Source organism: Pelobates fuscus, chromosome 5 (assembly GCF_036172605.1).
Source record: "Pelobates fuscus isolate aPelFus1 chromosome 5, aPelFus1.pri, whole genome shotgun sequence".
Taxonomy (NCBI): domain Eukaryota; kingdom Metazoa; phylum Chordata; class Amphibia; order Anura; family Pelobatidae; genus Pelobates; species Pelobates fuscus.
Genome location: NC_086321.1, coordinates 56,948,622 through 56,967,257, shown reverse-complemented (window position 1 = coordinate 56,967,257; position 18,636 = coordinate 56,948,622). Strand labels below are relative to the sequence as shown.

The 18,636-nt window shown below is 39.9% G+C and overlaps 1 protein-coding gene across 1 annotated transcript in view; it reads left to right on the top strand.

The window, feature by feature from the left end:
- Positions 1–726: 726 nt before the first annotated feature.
- Positions 727–18,636, top strand: part of KATNAL2 (katanin catalytic subunit A1 like 2) — a 68,295-nt gene continuing 50,385 nt past the window's right edge. The window contains exon 1 of the mRNA XM_063453866.1: positions 727–830. Within this exon, the coding sequence (XP_063309936.1) occupies positions 786–830 (45 nt within the window). The 5' untranslated portion in view covers positions 727–785. The remainder of the gene's footprint in view (positions 831–18,636) is intronic.

Here is an 18,636-nt window from a genome sequence, read left to right as displayed (position 1 = left end):
TACTGTAGATATCCCCATTTTATTATTGAAAATATCCCCATTATATTATTGTAGATATCCCCATTATATTACTGTATATATCCCCATTATATTGCTGTAAATATCCCCATTATATTATTGTAAATATCCCCATTATATTACTGTATATATCACCATTATATTATTGTAGATATCCCCATTTTATTATTGTAAATATCCCCATTATATTATTGTAGATATCCCCATTATATTATTGTAAATATCCCCATTATATTACTGTAAATATCCCCATTATATTACTGTAAATATCACCATTATAATATTGTAGATATTGTAGATTTTATTATTGTAAATATCCCCATTATATTATTGTAGATATCCCCATTTTATTATTGTAAATATCCCCATTATATTATTGTAGATATCCCCATAATATGATGCTGTATAAACAATAATAATAACTCAAAGTGAATTTCAAATTTTAGGACAACATAACTGAATTGGAAACCAACATTTCACCAAGTCTTCCATGTTTCCAGTTCAATTATTTTAACTAAAATGTGAATGTTCCTTTGAAATTCTGACAAGTCCCATTTTATTGAATAACAGGTGCACTGTGCCTGTCACCTTCCCAGGCCGCTCCCCCGGTCTCTTCTATTGGTCCATGCATGAGATGCCCCGCCCACATCCCCTGCCATTGGCCCGTTCCGCTGAGTGGCAGCCTCGAGTCCCGCCCCCATACAGCTCTTGTCCTCGGTGTGTATGAAACCCTGTGAGACACTGAGATAAACCGTCCGACCCCCGGCATGGAGCTGGCTTCCATCAAGACGGCTTCCCAGAGCAGAGAGGCGGTAAGTGCTCACCGTGGCCTCCAATGCTCCCTCCCATGATGCCCAACCTGCCTCCTGACGTTTAACCTGTTATTAGCCACAGGGCAGGAGCGGGTTACCCGAGCTCTGTGATTATTACCGCCCCTCCCCCCCGTGTTGGTTATAGTATCGGTTTATCGGTTATCGTGTACAGTATGGTATGATTGGAGCTGGTTTGTGTCACACCGTGAGCGCCGTTTGCTTTGGTTGCTATGGAGACGGACCATGCGTTCCATCTGTTTCCGGGTCCGTGCAGTGCGCATGCTCAGTGTGAGAACTGGGGGAGGATAGGGTCTTGTCTAACTATAATTTATTAATATTATTAGGGGTTTTATTTGTGTGTGTAAGTATTTCAAGAAACAGGAACAAACTGCAGCAACATGCAGGATATGTATAAGAATATGTCTGTAGTCACATATTTTACTGTAATACTTTAAGTTACTGGATGTTGAAATTTGGCACTTTGAATATCACTGTTTTGTCCTGAACAATATTAGGGCCATTCATTATACAAAAAAACAACATACAGTTTGCATATAACCTTTAAAGGATCACTATAGGCACCCAGACCACTTCAGCTCAATGAAGTGGTCTGGGTGCCAGGTCCATCTAGGATTAACCCTTTTTGCTGTAAACATAGCAGTTTCAGAGAAACTGCTGTGTTTACATATGGGTTAATCCAGCCTCTGGTGGCTGTCTCATTGACAGGCTCATCTGCACTTCTCACTGTGATTTTCACAGTGAGAAGACACCAGAGTCCATAGGAAAGCATTGAGACTGCGCATTCAGCCGATCACGGGGAAAGGAGGCGGAGAGTCCCCACCGCTGAGGGAGCCCGGCGGTGGAGAAAAGGTATGTGTTTAAGCCTTCCTCACCCTAGAGCCCTGCGGGAAGGGAACCCTGAGGGGGGGGGGGGGGGTGCCTGCTGTCTGTATGTGTGTCATTTTGCGATGTATCGCTTCACATACTGAGTTAAACCCATTTGCTGCCAGAGGTGTTGCTCCACTTCCAGCAGTGTCATTGGGGTGTCATCAGTCAGCCGAGAACTAAAGTTCTGAGCTGGCTAAAGTTAGTTCTTTGAAGCTTTCAGTGCACAGAATATGGCTAAGAGTGGTCAGTTGTCATTCAGAATGGTAATGCCTGCGGTTTACAGCTTTGGCGCTGTGCCGAAGTCAGTAGCACATCACTTGACACCTTGGAGCATTGAAGCTGGTGGGCACCCAGTTATGGGGGCAAGCTATTACTAAACAACTTGCTCCATTACCAGGGAACCGGGCCAGGATACGCTGGCAACATAGCCACTACACTAGGCTGTAATGTTTATGATGATTGGAGTCAGGGCCGATCCTATGGTCACAGACGCCTGAGTGCAGAATTGTTTTTGGTGTCCCCCAGGTGGTCATCATGCTAACTATTGCCATAGACACGTCTGTACTTGGCAAATGGCCAGACATGCATATTTCTATGGCAACTACTCCACCTCTCCATCTCTATGTCCCACCCCTTTTTATAATGAGACACACACTAACAGAGACACACACAATCTCACTTATTTGAAACTCACTGACAGACCCATTCTTACACACACTCGCAAATTAATTGTATTTGTTGCTGATTTCTGAGACACTCCACCTGCCCGCTCCTCGCAGCACCTGGGCACGGAACACCCATGCACCCGTCCATGAGCAGCTCTGATTGGAGTAACCCTGTAAACTGTACTGGCAGATATTCTCACAAAAATATTTTTTTAACCATTTAAATAATACAAAATGTATTGATGGCTTTTATGTTTTGAGGGTATCTATGTTTTTTGTTTTTTTTAAGTGGGATGTTTATGGTTCTTTAGTTTTCTTAATGTGTCACTATCCCTTTCGAGATACAGTCTTAAAGGGACATTCATAGCACCAAAGTCACTACAGCTTACTGTAGTCATTTTGGCGCCTGGATGCTGTCTCTGCAGTCTGGCATGTGTAAGCATTGATGTTTCAGAGATCAGGCAATGTTTAGATCTGCTATTCATTTGAATGCCTTCATTATTTTGATGGTTTTTCATGTCTCGTATCATGACGATTCTGAACATCGTGAAATCTCCCCATAGAGAAGCGTTATAATGTTTCTCTATGAGGAAACTCTATTGGCACAGTGTAGCAGTTGTTGCATATGTGTAGTAGGTTCTCTGTGGAGAATCATTGGATTGGCCTGAGGATGATCTAATAGGAACGTGTAGCAGAGGCTGTGGCAAGACCGGGACGCCAGTGGAAAGGGAATTTTAACATTATTTTAATGTGTAAAGTAATCCAAAGCCACCAGGAATGCTCCAATGTTAGAACACCCCAATGTAATACATATATATTTTTAGAATAGTAGATGGTTCTTGTGACGGTAGTAGAAAATATCCCCGTCAAGCATTCCCTTCTTCCCATAAAAGAAAATCACCCAATATTCCACGAGTAGAAATATCCCTGGAATCGCCGAATAATCCACACATGAGCCAAAGCTTAATGCTGGAACAAGACTGATTTACTGGCACACAGAACTCACAATTTATGCAACACAAAACTCCTCCTCTGGGCCAGGCTAGATAATTGAGTTTCTACAATACACAAAACTCAATTATCTGCTGGCCAGAAACCATTACAATTTATAACAATTTCAGAAACATACTTTCTATAAGACATACAATTATACTTTTAACATCCCTGGATAGCTGAGGATACTGGTAGTCACATATCCAAATCTCACGAATTTCCGTTCGGTAGTTTCCGTGTCGCATCTAACTACACGAAAACTACCGTTCGTATGGTTCAGCTGGTTACCTGTGAATGTTCCCCTCATCCGGCAGATACCATCTACCGAACGCCAGTTTGATTCGTGGAGGGGGACGTATTCATCCAGGACTTCCATGGTGGACCGGGCGTTCGCATGTTTCCCGTACCGAAAACCGTTCCATGCAATTCATGCGTAAGCCCCGCTGACCGCACCTGTGAGTTTTAAGATGGCCGCCATCCTTTGTTCTCGCCACGAGTTCGTATGTCGAATGGCGGCCACCCAGTAGCAATTAAGTTGCGTTTTTCTCTGTGTTCTAATTGCTACTTGCTACCCAGGGTGTGTGGTCCCTGTTCGGTACACGAATACATTCATTCTTAACATTTGGAACTGAACGATATAGACCTTAAATTAGCAGGGAGAGAATTAAACTGAAGAATATAGGCAATTGCATAAAAGTCCTTCACAGTTCTTTTTTAATATTATAAAATATTACTCACAAACCATGCAGTTAAAAAAAACGTACATGAAAAAAGTAGGGACTACTTTCTCTCGTATACAAGTTGAATTATGGCAAAACGGGCCATTTCCTATCAGATGTTGGAAAGTGCTGTGGAATAAATTGGTGCCCCAATCTAAGTTATGCTGGAGGGGATGCGGCCAAACTGGTATTCTATTTCATATTTTCTGGTCGTGTCCAAAAAATCCAAATTTATTGGCAAAACAAATGAAATTTAATTATTTCCATAACAGAATTCCCAATTGATTTGAATCCTAGTTTGTGTCTCCTTAAGTGTTTTCCAGATGACTTAGCGTATCATAAACGCGTTATGCTGGGCCATCTCCTTATTTCGGCCACTACATCTATTCCCCGCTTTTGGAAATCGGTTGCTATTCCATCTATCACCGATGTTCTTATTCATCTATTTGAAAGTAAGATATGCGAGCTTGCTCCGCATACCATCAGCCAGTGGTGTCATGACTGGTCTAAATGGGAAAAGGAATAATTTTAACCCCTTAAGGACCAAACTTCTGGAATAAAAAGGAATCATGACGTGTCACACACGTCATGTGTCCTTAAGGGGTTAAATTGGTCTAATTATCCATCTGGTCGAATCTTTTTTTTTTTTTTTTTTATCCTTATAAATTATTGAAGACATGACAACTTTTTTTTTTTTTTTCTTGTATATACTTATCTATTTTTTCTTTTTTTTCTTTTTTTATTGCTGATGGTTGTTGGGCTGTATTGCGGACACAATATTGTTTCCCTCCCCTTTCTTCTCCCTTTCCCCCACCCCACTTTTTTTGTTTGGTTTTTATGCTATCCCGGAGCTTATTAATATGCTACGTTTTCTCTTGGCCACTTTGACATTAACACTTTTAACTTAAAGGAGCACTATAGTGCCAGGAAAACAAACTTGTTTTCCTGGCACCCTAGGGTTAAAACACCTTCAACCACTTACCTTAATCCAGCGCCGGGCTCCCTCAGCGCTTGTGACCTCTCCTTCCCCTGGCGATGTCAGCTCTGCGTGTGCATTCAAACGCCCATAGGAAAGCATTACTCAATGCTTTTCTATGGATGTCCAGCGTGTCCTCAATGCAAGTTTCGCATTGAGGATAGCGGAAGCGCCTCTAGTGGCTGTCAGGGAGACAGCCATTAGAGGCTGGATTAACCCTCAATGAAAACATAGCAGTTTCTCTGAAACTGCTATGTTTTCAGCTGCAGGGTTAAAACTAAGGGGACCTGGCAACCAGACCACTTCATTAAGCTGAAGTGGTCTGGGTGCCTATAGTGGTCCTTTAGTAACTTCTAGTTCATTATCTCTGCTACTGTATTCTAGTTATGTATATACATTTCTGTTTGTGACCATTACCTGTTATATTATCTTATGTAGATCATTACCATTTTCATTTATTAATTAACATATTTTTCAAAATAAAAAAAACTTTAAAAATGTTTTAAGAATAAGTTGGTGCTATAAAAATAAAGATGTCAGTCCCAACTGCTGATGGGACCATGCATCTTATTGCACATTCATGAGAAGATCTTAGGAGTACAGTGATGATATAGTAAATCCCAGGCAGATGATGCTGCCACGAATTGAATGCAAAGTGGCAACAAGAAAGGACAGTGTTTGGTACTACTCCTTCCCCGGCTCTGCCTTGCAAGTAAACATGTCGATTAAAGGGGGTCATCAGATGGACTACCAGTAGCCCTGTAGCGGAGTAGAGGTACGATCCACGATATCTCCGCTGGTAGACGGGAACAGCAACCCAAAACAGGAACACGACAGGTAGCGTAGTTACAATCCCTTCCCTCCAAGAACTAGACGACACATAGCTTGGAGGTCAACTGTCAGCTTTATTCACACATTTGCTTTTATGTCTTTTTCCCATGCAAGGGAGGTAACTTAAAATATCCAATCACATCGTGGTCACCTCCTCTCCCTCTCCTCCCCTTAGATTAGCAGTTAAACTCATTAGTGGGAACAGAGTTTTCCCCAGTTTCTGGATGTCCCCTAAATACAGGGGGTACGGTGACGAGGGGTCCCCTGGTAGGTCTGTTCTGGGTGAGCAACATACTCAAAATTCACCCAGATCAGACCAGGGGTTCGGGAGTTACAGACAGTTAAAGTTTTGACCGACCGCAGAGATTCGGTAGCCGAAAACAGCTCCATGGATTCTGGCCCTGCGGTCGGTCTAATTCAGTGAATAAAAAGTACCGAACATTTTAGCCATCCGGCTCTAATTCTACGTTCGGATGAATCCCCTAATCTGGGGGATTCATCCTACCGAACGGTGGACCGTTCGGTAGTTTGAATCGTACGTTTCTGGGGTCCTGGAGGTCTGAGCGGTGTCTGGGTAGTCCGATTTTTAGTTCCAGACGCTCGACGACCAAACACCGCTATTCGGGAGTTAAGATGGCCGCCGCCACGTGTGTGTTATGCGAATGGCGGCCACCCACGAACCCAATTACGGATCGTTGCAACATTGTTGCCTTCCATTAAGGGGAGGCACACGACCACAGCAGGGTGGTCTTTCATTCGGTACTTTAATCGGTTCCCGAACCGGCTAGGAGTTTCTGGTTCGGGGACCGATTATATTAATCATGCAGTTCAAATACAATATAACATTTCAGGTAACAGTCTCTTGTGGCTGCTTCTGCCACAAGCCCAATCTTGCATACATGAGTTTTACGTCTTTTGTTACGCCCAATCTTGCATACGTGGGGTTTGTTCACTAAGCATTGAATTGTGGAGATGAAACTGAAAGCACAATTTAGCCCAAAAAGCTGCTGGTAAACCTTGTTTATTTTAGTATAGTTTTTGCCGTTGGATTTCTACTTGGCATAATCACAGTTTAGTACATGATGATCATAATGGTAATAATACGTTGAGTCACAGCTCGGCTATTTTAGTGTAAATGATGCTATGTTGTTTAAAATTTACTACAATGACTTGTTTAATGAGTAAAGTCTAAAGCATCTGACTGGTAATTTGGTGGATCCTGACCCTAGACTCTATTATAGATCTTAAAGTAGGTATATTACTATTGAAATTCAATCCAGACAGCCTTGTGAATGTAACTTACTAAGAGTATTACCGACACGAGACCTTAGGGCATTAAGTTATTAAGTCTTTGTCTTCACAGCTCATAGTGAGACTAGGTATAGATTGTGCTCCAGCTTTGTGTGGGGTCAGATAATTGCTGTTCAGGGAAGCCTGACTATACAAACATAGCAACAGCATGTCTGGTAGCCTTTCATTAGGAAAGTCCCTCTCTGTTCATCCTTTCTGACCTTATTTCACTCTTAACTAGGATCTCAGGATTGTCCTGGAATTGCCAGAATAGCAGAACTGATTCTCCAAGTCTCCTGTTTTTCCAGATTAATTCCCCACTGTTCACTGTTTAATAGATAACCATCTATGTTGAAGACCTGAAAAGACCTGTCCCTTTACCCTCTAAATGCCACAGGTGTGCAAGGCAATTTGTTGGGCACACCTATGGCACTCAAAATGTTAAACTGCAGCGAATGTGCTTTATAATTTTGTTTAAAAGCAATGCGATCAGAATGGTCCGTACAAAATATCATGTGACATTTCTCCATCACTGTAATTCAACGTATAAATGCAACATCATTACTGTGCCATTAATAATGCCAGTTTAGGGATATCCCTGTTCGTAAGATTGGAGGATTAATGTATATTAGATTTTGGGATACATATACTCAAGATATTGTGAACCTTGACTCCCATCACTCCCAAATAGGTTTATTACTTACAACACAGGCAGTAATAAAGCCTGGTTGTAGTTTAATCATTTAAGTGCAGCACATGTGAGATATAAGGTTCTTCTTGTTTTTTGAGTGTATATAAGTTCATTTCTTCCTATATACTGTTTTGATAATAAAATAGGGGCTGCAAGTGTTTTAGATATGATCGGGCCCCAAACGTTCTTGAGATTACCCCCTACAAAAAAAAGGAGCAAAAGAGCAACTTTCCCTGCAGCCTTATGCTTAAAGGACCACTATAGGCACCCAGACCACTTCAGCGTAATGAAGTGGTCTGGGTGCCAGGTCCCTCTAGTTTTAACCCTGCAGCTGAAAACATCGTTTCAGAGAAACTGCAATGTTTACACTGGGGGGGGGTCAATCCAGCCTCCAGTGGCTGTCTCACTAACAGCCGCTAGAGGTGCTTCCGCGATTCTTACTGTGAAAATCACAGTGAGAAGAGGCTGGACGTCCATAGGAAAGCATTGAGTAATGCTTTCATATGGGCTGTCTGAATGTGCGCGCGGCTTTTGACGCTCATGTGCATTTCGATCTGACGTCGGCAGGGGGTGGAGAATTCCCCAGCACAGTGGGATCCCTGGCGCTGGAGAAAGGTAAGTGGCTGAAGGGTTTTTAACCCATTCAGCCCAGCGGGAGGGGGGTCCTGAAGGTGGGGGGATCTAATGACCATATAGTGCCATGAAAACAAGTTTGTTTTCCTGGCACTATAGTGCTCCTTTAAGCATGCGTGGGAGAGGCATAAGGCTATCCTAACTATAAGATAAGACCAGGGACTAATAATAGTATTTAGAAAATTGTGCAGACTAGATGGGCCGAATGGTTCTTATTTGCCGTCACATTGTATGTTTCTGTTCCCCGAGTAATGTGCAGCAAGTGGAGGTCATCCACAATATTTTATTTTTATTTTTTCACCTGTGCTAGTGGAAAAGCCCTACCAATTCCCTTAAACCAATTGCAGTGGGGTGAGGGTAAAAAAAACACAGAACATGTAGCCACTCTTTTTCCCTACTTTGAAGTGTTTGAGATAGGGATTTATCTAATAAATATGGTTGTCCATTGGTTTACTCATACCAGAAGGGATGGAACAATATGCTCTCTGCTATTCCTTCTGCCTATACGCAACAGGTGATCAGTTAATGGAAGTGGGTTCCCTCAACAGATTGATTAATCCTCTAGTCAACTGTATGTAATTCACAAACATAAAGAGATTACCCCTTCTCAAGTAGTAGATCAAAAACTGACCTTACTTACACACTCAAAATTGAATATAAAACAATTTATTGTAAAAATCAGACAAAATATAAAAGAAAGTAATTACTTATACATAAAATATGTCTTGTTCAAATAATTTGAATTAAAGCCATAACAAAGTCCAGACCTTATTCAGATGCTCGGCGTCCCGAGTTAAAATATATGGTGTTGAAAAAAGTATAAATCGAATAAAAGTCCTTTTGTAATCCAGGTAGTGGCTTGTGGTGTTGGGAGTCAGACCTCTCCAAACGCGTTTCTCCGCTCCTGCGGCTTTCTCAATGGATGAGGTCTGTCTCACTGCATTCGTTTATATAGCGTATTGCCGGCATCAATTCAATCTCGGCAAATTACTCACAAACCTAACATTTGAGACAACTTAACTTTCAAATGACCACATGGTCACAGTATTTCAAAATATACCAGTTTATACATCTTGTTACTTATTTTGACCCACATATAACATTACTATGGTAACGCCCGCCCAGGCAGATTTGAATGAAACTGCCGTTTTGTATTCTCGGGCAGAAAAAGAACGAGAAGTACAAAAACTTTAATATTTAGAATACAATATAAGTGGTTTGGGGATAGGTGCTATATGAGCAAGTGACAGCATAATTCCATAAAACAAAAGTTTTTACTATTCCTTTATAAGCAGAGTATTACCTTTCTTGTATTCTATTAGCTACCGATACCAAACTTAAACAGGCTGGATTGTAACTTATATGCTCGATATATTATGTAACAAGGCTAGAAAATAAATAACACTAACTCACATCTAGGCAGAATTTAGCTTCTATCTAAAACTGTATTTTTTCCACACATCCAGATTTAAAACATGTGAGTATTAGATTTAAACGGCAGGAAATAAATTATTGCCTTTTATTTACTTTAGTTACTATAATGGCACCTTCTTCAGCAGGTTCCAATATACCTGACCTTACATTTTGTTAATACAACACAGTCAATTCACTTTTATTAATTTCGTTGTTATAAACTCGTACTTTCATTGCTGTGGTAATATCTGCCTCAGTAGGTTACAATATGCCTATTATTAGATACTGTTGGTAAAGAAAAAGAAATAAAAATAAAAATAAAATAAAAATAAAAATTCAAAATAAAAATAGAAATAAAAAAAATAAATAAATAAATAAATAATAAAAAAAAAAAATAAATAAATAAAAAAAATAAATAAAAAAAATAAAATAAATAAATAAAAAAAATAAATAGAAAAAATAAAATAAATAAATAAATAGAAAAATAAAAAATAAAAATAAAATAAAAATAAAAATAAGAAAAAATGATAAATAGAAAATATATAAAATAAAATTAAATAAAAAAAAAAAAAAATATTTAATACAAAATGAATGCTGAATTCGCTGCTGTCCAAAATGCCCAAAATTCTGGTAATTAACCTATTGATGGTTTTCGAAGTGGGATTCGTCCCAAAAAGTGACATAGCTCGAACTCAGCATTTAAACCCTTGGGCTGCAGCGTGTCCAATTGGTACATCCATTTCATCTCGGCTATGCCCAATTGTTTGGTGTGATCTCCCCCTCTCCAGTTTTTATTAACTTTACATATTCCCATAAATTTCAAAAGGCTCATATCCGAATTGTGTTTATGTTTAAAATGGGCAGAAACTGAATGTTGCATGTATCCTTTCTTTATGTTCAGCATATGCTCTCTAATTCTGACGTACAGTTGCCTCTTTGTTCTTCCTACATATTGGAGCCCGCATGGGCACTCCAATACATATATCACATTGGTACTTTGGCAGGTGATATGTTCCTTTATTTTGAAAAATTCCGTTTTCCTCTTGCAGTACTTTTTAGTCACTTCAGATACTCCTTTTGCTTGTTTGTATTTACTTTCTTTGCATGCAATGCAGTCCAAACAATAGAAGAAACCATTCGTCTTAGATGTTGTTGGGGTGTGTTTTCCTTTTAGATGTTTATTTGTTATTTTCCTTCTTAAATTTGGCGCACCCCTGAAAATAATCTTGGGTTTTTCCGGTAAGCTGCTTGCCAGTATCTTATCTTTTTTCAATAAGTGCCAGTGTCTTGTCAGTATCCTTTTCAGTTTTAGATTTTCTTTATTATAATTCAATATGATTGCTGGGAAGTCTCCGCCTGGTTTTGTTTCTTGTAATCTATTCTTATTTTTTAAAAGTTTGGTACGGTCTAAGTTGTCAACTCTGTATATTGCTTCCTCTAATTAATTCGCTTTATAATTTTTCGACAGGAATTTTTCTTTCACCATTTCCGCTTGTTCTCTGTAAACTTCAGAGTCTGTGCAATTACGCCTCAAGCGTCTGAATTCATTATAAGGCACATTCTTCAGCCACATTGGTAGATGGCAGCTCTCTTTAAGAATAAAACTGTTCACATCTACTTCTTTGAAGTGCATTTTTGTTTTCACTCTACCTGAATCTACATAGATGGTAAGGTCAAGGAATTCTACCTGTGTCTTGCTGCAGATGGTATTCAGTTTGACTCCCCAGGTATTCATGTTCACATACAACAGAAACTTTTGCAAATCTTCCATTTCTCCTTCCCATATGAAGAAAACATCGTCGATGTATCTTTTGTAACTCAGAATGTTCTTATTCCAGGGATGTTCGTTCCAGATGTAATTTTCCTCCCAGTCTCCCATAAACAAGTTAGCGAAACTCGGGGCAAATTTCGTCCCCATCGCCGTTCCCTTCTTCTGGAGATAAAACTGGTCTTCAAACAGGAAATAATTATTTTTCAAAATGAAAGAAATTCCTTCTATTATAAATGAGATTTGTATGTCTTCTAATTCTCCGTATCTCTTTAATGCATTACTCACGGAGTCGCATCCTTGTTGGTGATCAATAATCGTATATAACGAAGTCACATCTGTAGATACCAGGATATAGTCTTCTTGCCAAGAAATGGAATCGATTTCCTTAATCATCTGAGTCGTATCTTTGAGATGTGACTTTACCTTAGACACATACGGTTGCAGAAATGTGTCTATATATTGTGACAAATTCGATGTGATTGAGTTAATCCCTGATATTATTGGCCGGCCCGGTGGTGTTCTCAGATCCTTGTGGATCTTAGGTAAAAAATAAAAGGTGGGGGTTCTTGGGAAGGTGATATAGAGAAATCTATATTCGGACTCTCTTAAGATTCCAGTGTCTCTGGCATTATCCAGCATAGTTTTAAGTATGATCTTAATCTCATTAAGTGGATCATTCGATAGTTTCCCGTATGTTTCAGGTTCTTCTAAAAGTCTGGTTGCCTCTTTTAGGTAGTATTCTCTTGACATGATCACTACCCCCCCCCCTTTATCTGCTGGTTTTATGCAGATCTCACTGTTATTCGTAAGGTCTTTTATTGCTTCCCTCTCTTTACTTGTTAAATTATTCTTTGAATAATGATTCTTCTTCATTTTCCTTATATCATCGGTTACTAATTCTTCATACATTTCCATTCCAGCAGAAACCTGATTGATAGGATAAAATGTAGAGGTTGGTCTTAATTGGCTGTGTAGGAACATGTTGTTAGGTTCTTCTCTTACTGGGAGATCTGGCAGTTGATCAAAGTGTTTTCTGATACTTAATTTCCTGATGAACCTCTTAACATCAATTGTTGCCTCGAATTTGTTTACATGCGCTGTAGGTGCAAATTTTAATCCTTTATTCAGTGGTGTAATATGATGGTGTGATAATGTAATTCCTGCAAGATTGAATATCCCTACTGGTTGTGCTTCTTGTTCTTTTTTTTTTTTTTGCATAACTGTATGTAATTATAGATTTTTTTTTTTCATTTTTTTTTTTTATACACTGCACCCACTCATACCTGGATGTAATAGTTAGTAATAGGGCAGAAATTGGTTCACATTCATTTAGGAGATTTACAAACATACCAGGCAAATGTTAGAAAGCTTTATCTATCATTTAATAACGCACACATGTAATATACCCCACTATCTCTGAATTTTTATTTCTCTTTATGTATTCATGTTGTAAATATCGTGAACTTCTGCAAAATGAAAAAAATAAGAATTGACCAGAATTTTGTTGACTCTATTAACCCCAAAACTGCCATGTTTAAATGTAGTGGTTTGGGGGCTTTTTTTTAATTTATTTTTTATTTTTTTTAAATTAGAAAAGGGTGCCAAGTGATTTACACCAAAACATGAACTCTTTAATATTAAAATATAAAACTATGTAAATATATTTCTTTTCAACATTGTGTGTTCCTTAAAATAAACTTTCTTAGTAATGCCACAAGTGCCTAACCTTTAAAAAAAATGTTTACCACCTATATCCATTTAAAAATGGCAGGAGGTATGAAATGTACTGAAACAGCGTAAGTTTATCATTAAATAACAGTCTCACATTAAACCTATTTGGAAGTAAGTTTCTTAATTACTTAAAAATTTCTACTTAGAGTGAAATTAAGTGCTCTTATCTACTCGTGCTGGTGAATGGAATCATTTAATTAAGTTAATCACATTAATAAATGTTGTTCAATTATTGAAGTACTTAGATTTAATTGCTTTTGGAATTAGATGCCTTTTTTTGCATTATTTTTTGCTTACTAATTATTTTTAGATGGCGTGGAGTTGTTCGTTTTTTTATTTTTTAATTACTTAATTTCCATTCATTAGCTTTTATACAGTTTATCTTACTTAAAATTCAATGTTTTTACATTTATTTAGTAATACTTATTGCACACTCCTAGTCAATTAAACACTGTCACTGCCATGTAACTAAAAATTAAATATTTGCAAATTACATAAATGTTAAACAAACATGCTGAAAGAACATTGATTTTCACAAAAATCACACTCTCAATTAATCCTACTATTTACATATTAATTGGTTTTCTTCAATTTCAACGTATATCATCAAAATGCCAGCTATCAGCACCCCATCACGGAAATTTAAAGCCTTAAAGGAATACGCTTTTTTTTAAATTTTTTTTTATTTTATTTTATTAAGGTTCTGGAATCAGTGAAATTTCTCTTGAGACTCTTTGCTGTCAGATCGCTCTGATTGATTGGCTTAATAGCCAACTGATCAAAGTGCTGTTACTTATATTCAATAGTGTAGGAACTTTTTTCCTCGCAAAGTAAGAACTGACATAGCTTGGGAAAGCCTCTGTAGAAGCTTTCGGCAATGGTTTCAGTTTTTTTTTTTTTTTTTTTAAACTATAGTTTGTGACTTTAACTTTATTAAATATGAGAATTGTTAATGCAGTTGAAATTTGGTCAATTTCACTATCCGGACAAATTCTGGTCTTTAGTGAATAACTCCGTGAGTGTGCTGGAATTAAAGGTGAGAATATAGAAAAAGAAAAGAGGGGGGGGGGAAAGTGAGAAAAAGTAAAATTTCAAGTATGAGAAAACCACTAGTACCCGTGATGGTATGTGAATTTCTATAGCTGGGGTCTTCCAGGTTCTTAGTGTTACCAGAGAGACTAAAGAAACCGCAATGGGTAGAATCCTATATCAAAGAATTTCATTCCAAGCAGACCTTTTACATTGAATGTAATGTATGACATTAGAGTTGAGTGGACACCTGGATGTTCGGGTTCGGCCGAACTTCGTCAAAAAGTTTGAGTTCGGGCTCGAACTTGACCCCGAACCCCATTGAAGTCAATTAGCACCTGAACTTTTGGGCACTAAAAGTGCTCTAAAAAAGTCCTGGAAAGGGCTAGAGGGCTGCAAAAGGAAGGAAGTAAGATGGGGGTAAGAGTAGGACAAGTGCCCTGCAAACAAATGTGGATAGGGAAATCACTTAAAATAACATAAAATACATAAAAATTATAAAATACAGCTGAGCCATAAAATAGCACTAGATGGAATCTTTGATTTTAGCTTTGGAAGGACATAAATCAAAATCTAAAGCATGGCTGTCAGGAGGATCAACAGAATTATCCATTTGAGAGAGGGTTGGAGTTCAGGGTATTCTCTTTCATTGTTCAAACTGAGCTCAACTCCTGATGCATGGAGAAAAGGCCTTCACAAGCCTCTGCAGCATGTAGTCGCTCATGTGTGCCAGGCTGCCCAGAGGCAAGGACAAGCTGTCCTCTGTGGGAGGTGTATCATCTGTGTCCTCCGTATCCCCCCAGCCATGCTCCAGTGATGCCCACCAGCTGCGTTGGGTGCCATCCTGCTGTGAACACGGTTCCTCATCCTCCTCATTCTTCAGAACTGTGCCCTGGCTGGACAATTGTGTACCTGGCCTATGCTGGTGCTGGAACCCACCCTCCAAGCCACTTGTGAATGACTGGCCTGATAACCGTGGAAATTACCCCTCTTCCTCCTCCTCTTCCTCCTGTGCCACATCCTCTTCCATCATCGCCCGAAGCGTTTTTTCAAGGAGACATAGAAGCGGGATAGTAAGGCTGAGAACGGCGTCATCGGCACTGGCCATGTTGGTGGAGTACTCGAAACAGCGCAACATGGCACACAGGTCTCGCATGGAAGCCCACTCATTGGTGGTGAAGTGTTGCTGTTCCGCAGAGCGACTGACCCGTGCGTGCTGCAGCTGAAACTGCATTATCGCCTGCTGCTGCTCGCACAGTCTCTCCAGCATGTGCAAGGTGGAGTTCCACCTTGTGGGCACGTCGCATATGAGGCGGTGAGCAGGAAGGCCGAAGTTACGCTGCAGCGCAGACAGGCGAGCAGCAGGGTGAGCGCCAAAAGCGCGCACAGGCGGCCCGCACTTTCTGCAGCAGCTCTGATATATCTGGGTTGTTTTTCAGGAATTTCTGCACCACCAAATTCAGCACATGCGCCAGGCAAGGGATGTGCGTCAAACCGGCTAGGCCCAGAGCTGCTACGAGATTTCTCCCATTATCGCACACCACCAGGCCGGGCTTGAGGCTCAGTGGCAACAACCACTCATCGGTCTGTTGTTCCATGCCCGTCCACAGTCCCTGCACGGTGTGGGGTTTTCCCCCCAAACATATGAGTTTTAAAACAACCTGCTGTCGTTTCCCCCTGGCTGTACTGAAGTTGGTGGTGAAGGTGTTACGCTGACCGGATGAGGAGGTGGTAGAGGAGGAGGAAGCGGAGTAGGAGGAGGAGGCAAAGAGACATGCCCTGCAATCCTCGGTGGCGGAAGGACATGCGCCAAACTATCTGCCTCCGTCCCAGCTGCCACTACATTTGCCCAGTGTGCAAAATATAGCGTCCCTACCCGTGCTTACTGGTCCACGTATCTGTGGTTATGTGGACCTTGCCACAGATGGCGTTGTGCAGTGCACACCTGATTTTGTCCACCAATTGGTTGTGCAGGGAAGGGATGGCTGACCTGGAAAAGTAGTGGCGGCTGGGAACCATGTACTGTGGGACAGCCACCGCCATCAGGTTTTTAAAATTGTCCGTCTCCACCAGACGGAATGATAGCATTTCAAAGGCCAGGAATTTTAAAATGCTGGTATTCAGGGCCAGGGATCGCAGGTGGGTAAGGGGGTACTTCCTCTTTCTCTCCAGTGTTTGGGAGATGGACAGCTGAACGCTTCCATGGGACAGTGTGGAGATGCTTGGGGATGGTGGAGGACGTGGTGGCGTTGCTGCCTCATCCTCTATTTGCGGGGTGGCAGGTGCCACTGTCGCTCCAGAGGTGGAGGAAGAGGCCGAGACAACAGCAGAAGAGGAAGCAGGAGGAGCCTGAGACCTTTCTTGGTTTTTGAGGTGCTTACTCCACTGCAGCTCGTGCTTTGCATGTAGATGCCTGGTCATGCAGGTTGTGCTCAGGTTTAGCCTCGCGTCTTATCGTCAGCACATTGTCCGAAGAACTGCCACGCCAGGGAACTCCTTGGAGCTGGCTTTGGTGTGCTCGGTCCCTGGGTGCGGTGGGCAGTAGCAGGCGTACCACTAAAAACCCGAATAAGTGAACATGTCAGAAATATCCAGAAAGGATTTAAAAACCATAGCGTATCCAAGCATTTTTTTGAAAAACACAATTCAGATCCAAAATTTCTTAATTTCCATGCTATAGAGAAAATTGAATCCGATTGGAGAGGAGGAGATCTTCCAAAAAAATTAAGTACTCAAGAAGTAAAATGGATAATTGAAATGCGCACCTTATTACCCCTGGGTCTTAATATCAATTTCGAAATTAACAGTATTTTATGCGTACCGTAACTTTAAAAAATCTTTTAAAAAATAAATCCCTGTATTTATTTTATTATACTTTCTGAGATGTCTTAAATTATTTATTAAGTCCTGTTATAAATAGTTAGCCAAACCACAATAATATGTATTAGAGTTTAGTGGGTTTTGGAATATTTTTCTGCACTTGCTTTCTTTTCATCTTTCCCTTAATTAGCAGAATGGTTGCATAGTATGGTATTGTTATTTAATATGCCACAAGTAATATATCTTTATATATAGAAAAAGACATATGGATCTTTAGTAACTTTCTAATTTCTCATTATGTTCCATTTTTTCTTCTTTTTCATTTTGTATTTATTCGGACATTATGAATATTATGAACTGAGGGCATTTTGCCCTGTCTTCAACGGACTCTATTTCCCTTCCGCCCATGTGACCTTGTTCTCAGCGTGACGCTATACACGTCACAAAAAAAGGGACGTCCCATCTATCACTCATGTGACTCGGACATGGGATATGACGTACCGGGATGAGAAGCAGGAAATGAAGAAAGGAATTAAGTGGCTGAAATGTAAACATAGCGGACATGTTTGGGAGGTCGGCAGGGAATGGTACATAGCCGGGAGTGCAGCCATGTTTTTGGTTAGCTTGACACTTCCGGCTATGACCATATATGGAAGTGGGTGGGAGTCTGGATACATATGGAATCAATTGTTTCCAATTTGTATTTTGTTACTGCTGAAATATAAATGCAGGTTCAAGCTCAGTGTTTAGTTAGATGCACTTGAAAAATACCTTTAATGGTTGAAACGCGTTGTGCTATACTTTATTGTATATTTATACATTTTTATTTGCTGAAATAAATTGATCCTTTTATACTTACGTTGGAGTTTGCTGCCAATTCATCAGCTTCAAGTTCATGAGGACTTAACTGACGTACCCTTACTTTATGTCTCAAGGAGGAGACGACATGCTTTATAAGTTTAGAGCCAACTTTTAAAAAGGCTCTGTAAATTGTGAGTTGGATGTATATCTTTTCTCTCACTTATACTATATATATATATATATATATATATATATATATATATATGTATAAATCTGTATATAAATATATATACAGATTACACTATGTCTGTTATATGTATTTATTTGTAGGTTACCAGACTATCAGATTATTTGAATCCAATTCTGTATGTATAAGGTAACACTTATTCCTTTCTGTGAGCGCTAATTACCTCCCCTTTTTCTTTTTAGTAGCAGGCGTACTGTCTAGGGGACGGCCGCTCCGCTTTTGCACCCTGCTCCCTATTATGCTGTGCTGGTGCCTCTGTTCGACCACCGCCTCTTCCTCCAAACTGTACACGTCACTCGCATGACCTT